The sequence below is a fragment of the Camelina sativa genome, chromosome 7 (genome assembly GCF_000633955.1).
Source record: "Camelina sativa cultivar DH55 chromosome 7, Cs, whole genome shotgun sequence".
In the NCBI taxonomy this organism is placed as follows: Eukaryota; Viridiplantae; Streptophyta; class Magnoliopsida; order Brassicales; family Brassicaceae; genus Camelina; species Camelina sativa.
Window position 1 is genome coordinate 25561048 of NC_025691.1, and position 4352 is coordinate 25565399.

The 4352-nt window shown below is 35.2% G+C and overlaps 2 protein-coding genes across 4 annotated transcripts in view; one reads left to right on the forward strand and one right to left on the reverse strand.

Moving 5' to 3' along the window:
- Positions 1-1664, reverse strand: part of LOC104702551 (auxin transporter-like protein 3) — a 3117-nt gene extending 1453 nt beyond the window's left edge. The window contains exons 1-6 of one of the 2 annotated variants that reach the window (XM_010418423.2): positions 1494-1664; positions 1222-1407; positions 986-1098; positions 704-887; positions 507-604; positions 6-417 (exon numbers count right to left, since the gene is read on the reverse strand). In XM_010418423.2, coding sequence (XP_010416725.1) covers positions 6-417; positions 507-604; positions 704-887; positions 986-1098; positions 1222-1407; positions 1494-1664 — 1164 coding nt within the window. The remainder of the gene's footprint in view (positions 1-5; positions 418-506; positions 605-703; positions 888-985; positions 1099-1221; positions 1408-1493) is intronic. The other variant, XM_019227880.1, reaches the window with a different exon arrangement.
- The window catches only part of LOC104702552 (pathogenesis-related protein 5-like), a 2340-nt gene continuing 1798 nt past the window's right edge, over positions 3811-4352 (forward strand). The window contains exons 1-2 of one of the 2 annotated variants that reach the window (XM_010418425.2): positions 3811-3991; positions 4100-4337. In XM_010418425.2, coding sequence (XP_010416727.1) covers positions 3931-3991; positions 4100-4337 — 299 coding nt within the window. In that variant the 5' untranslated portion in view covers positions 3811-3930. The remainder of the gene's footprint in view (positions 3992-4099; positions 4338-4352) is intronic. The other variant, XM_019227881.1, reaches the window with a different exon arrangement.

A 4352-nucleotide genomic window follows, 5' to 3' on the forward strand; every position in this document is an offset into this window, starting at 1 on the left:
ATGATGTAGACAGTGAAACTAACTAAGAGAGATCCGACCGCGGAATTGATTGGTCCGAAAAAGGGAAAGATAATCGCTAAGAACCATATGGGCACAACCACGGGTAATCTAGCCATGGCTCTTTTGAACATGCTCTTCGTCTCGTGCACACCTATCAATTTCTCCCACACAAAATATAACGGTGTAGATGCGAACCCGAACGTTATGAACTGATGAATGAGCATGAGGATCACCGCCGTGTCTCTAAAACCGGACTTAGGGAGGAGAGAAAGTGCATTGGAATGAGTTAGCAACTGATCGCCAAACGCCCAATAAACCGCAGACGCGGATGGTAGCGTTAGCGTTAGTACATATATAGTCGCTAGTAGATATATCGCCTTGAATTTTTGCGGTTTCCACATCGCGTGCATTATCTCCCTATATATAACATATTTTTTTAATATATATAACTAATAAAAGATCAGAAATTCTAGTTTTATGAAATGATAATTGAAAAAAGTGCTTACACAGTGACGGCGTGGCCACCGAAGGTGTAGAGAATGTTGGTGGCTCCGGTGAAGTAAAGCACCATTGTGGTTGGACCCGAGTGTTTCACATCCTCAGCCTTTTATTATTAAAAAGGTTATCTTAATTAATAACAGTAACCAAGACTATAGATTAATTATAGAAAGTATACAAGATTGATATAAAAAATCCAATTGACCTGGCCGTGAAGGAGAGAAGCAATGGTGAGATACCAAGAAGTGTACGTGGTCATAGCGAGTCCGAGGAATGACCAAATTCTATAATTGTGGAACGAAGGAATAAAAACAGTTGTTGCACAACACGCCCCAAATATGTATGTCCATGTCCTCTTGTCCAATTTGTCATTAATATAATATATATTGCTACAAAAATCATTGTTATATTATTAATAAACTTCCCAATATGGAAAAAAAAACATATAATAAAAGATATAATGGAATGGAAATATTAATTACTTTACCTGGCACAAGCAATGAGTTGAATAACGGATCCAAAGAGAAGAAAAGTGCAATTAAAGAACAATCCAATGTTCCTCCAATGTTTCCCCAACAGTCCATCTAGCACCTCAAACCACTTTATAAAAAAACAAAACACAAAGTTAAAATTTCCAATAATACCATAACACACTCTACCCATAAGAACAAAACAATATGTATAGTCATAACTAGTCACAAGAATTAGAGGTGGAATAAAAACCTGAATAACGTGATTACGGAAATCGAATTTTTCTCGTTCTTTACGAGTTCGATACTCTACGTAAAGAACACTAATAAGATAAGCAGTCCAACTTCCCAATAATCCATAAAAGAGTTGAAACAAAATTCCCGACATCATCCCAAGTTGTGAGAACGAGTACGGTAAAGTCAATAGTACTTGCGCCACCTGCCATTATTATCACATATTAGAGAGACGACGATTACATACATACATCTTGCCTTGTAAATATATATGTGTAAAAGCATATGTACCTGATTTGAAGCACAACTAAACCAAGCATCGTAGACAGAACCTCCATGCCAGAAGAAGTTCGAAAGCTTTGTTTTAGCTGAAGATTTATTGTTACCACTTATGTTTTCTTCTTCTCTCTCCATTTCTAAGTAATTTCCTGCCACCACTGTCTCTATTTTCTCTGCCGCCATTTTTTTCCTTTCTTCTCTGAGTTCTCTCTCTCAGTTTCTTTAGCTTCTTTGCTTCCACACTTTAAATAGATTAATGAAGATAACCATTATTTTTTTTTTTAAATAATTATTGTTTTTCTTATGGATTCTTTTTCCTCTGGAGGCAATTATTGAGTAACGAGTGTCGGGGACAAAGCCTTTGGTCACAGCTGAAGAGGTGTCATGTAAATATTGGTTTATTATTGGTAGGTGACGGAGTTATATCACCTACTTGTCAGTGTTACTGTTTTCGGCGAGCGTGGATTGTCTTTTTAGTGGGCTTGTTTTGTCGTTGGGCTTATGGGCCATATTTCTAAAGCATTACACGAGCGGGTAGACCCGGTTTTAGATTGTTTATTTTATATTGACCCCGATAATATGCAAAAAAAGAGAGTACACTAATCATAGATTTTTAAAGTTTAAAAGCAAAGAGTGAGAGAGTAGACTAATTGTAAATTGATAACAGAAGTGACGACAATGATGTTTCTGAAAAAAGGTTAAAACTACTATTATCATTAACAATTATTTGAATCATGATGATTGTAGTAACAACTAGAACAATGAGTAAAACATAGTGGTCCTTTTTTTGCGTAAGGATGTATAATAATCAAATTATATTTCTAAGTTTATATGTTTTGTCCGATTATATTACATAGCTGTTAATTGGAACTTGAAATTACATAAATTTATGCCCTTGTCTACCATATTGTGCACCACACATATCCAAAGTCCAAAAGCTTGATTAAGTTAAAAAGACAGGAAGGAAATAGTGATTTGTGAGGTAATCGAGGGTTGGAGATGGATCCAATGGAAAGAATGATGGCTAATCAGGTGGGATTAGTGCTTAACATAATTACCACACGTGTCTAGCTGTCTTAGCCTTATTATAATCTCACTCTCCTTTCAAAAATTTTCTCCTTTTCTAAATTCTATATATATCCACTATCGCTTTTGACAATGGATCGAATCGAATTATTAATGAGACGGCATCATCGATTTAGATCTTTATAGCTTTTTAACCCGGCCAAAAAAATGTATGGCAGCGGAAAGAAAACTGCACACCATTTTACATAAAATATACATATCAATATTATATAGTTTTTAATTTTGGTTGGTGATATATTAAATTTATAGTTTCCTTTTACTGTACCTATACGCTATTGTGTTATCTGTAATCCAACAAAAGAAATGAATTAATATTACCATCCCCAAATAGAGCAAAGATTTCAGATATCATCGGTGATAGTATTGGAAATTAGTGCAAGTGACTGATTGATTATAAGTACTCCTGATTATCAGTATTCCTGAAATTAGTGCAAGTGACTGATAATTTTACTGGTGTGTGGTGATATTTGTTTGGAGTTTATCTTCATTATAAAATCTGCTGACAGAAGAAAACCATACACACTACACTATATTCTTTAACAGTGTGTGTGACGAAAATCGAAAAGAGAGATTAATACAAGTTTACTGAAAAACAAGCTGCAGAAATGGGCCCGAAGAATGATCCATTTGAGTTTGAAATCAATTAGCCATATGACCCATTTATATCATTAAGTGAATTGATACCTATGTGCCATGACATGGAAACTACGGAAGGCTAACATACAAGAGGAAGACAGAAAGATATACAAGACTACAAGAGAATCATCCAAATTTGCATGAACAAATACAAGAAATTACTAGACAGATAAAATGTCACATATATCTACTATATAAATATATATGACATTTCCATTATATTTTAAGCATATATATATATATATAAATGTCACATATATATATCTACTATATAAATATATATGACATTTCCATTATATTTTAAGTATATACCTGTATATATATATATGTGTGTGTGTGTGTCCAACCAGAACTACTGTATATATTAATCAAATAATAAGTATATATTATGAGTACTATATGATCCCAACCTTTTGAACTTGACTACCTTAACCAAAACAGCATCCCAAAGAATACTTGCATGAAGCATCAGGAAAGGAATAACAATAACTAAATCTTTCCCAGATTCCAAAACAAAGAACCAAAATAGTAAATACGTACAGATAGTAACTTGGTTTGTGTGTTTAGACTATACTTAAAACGATTATTATATCTTGACATATAGACTCTCTATGCAAGTTATCCTCTCCTTTTTTCCCCTTCAAAAAGGCAATCCCACTTCAATAATTATTCGTAAACCGATCGAACTCTACATGATAATCTGATCGCTAAATCTTTTCCAGTAAAGATGCCAACTCGTTTCGGTTTGTCACCAAGGATCTTGTTACTCTTTCTCACGTTTTTATCAGGTAACCAATTCAAAACATTACATTACTCTCGACCGGTCAACGTCAGTCCTTGTTAGATATAACTTAGGGTTTTGATAACGATTAGAACTTGTGTGTATTATTCCACAGGAACAAAATGGTCCGAATCAGCTCGAGTATTCACGATCGTGAACTCATGTGACCAAAAGATCTGGCCGGCCATAACTCCCGGAGAAAACTTCAACGGCGGAGGATTCGAGCTCAAACCGGGTCAATCCATCGTGTTCACCGCACCAGTAGGCTGGTCAGGCAGAATTTGGGGACGAACCGGCTGCAAATTCGACTCAACCGGAACCGGAACATGCGAAACCGGTTCATGCGGCTCAACCCTAAAATGCTCAGC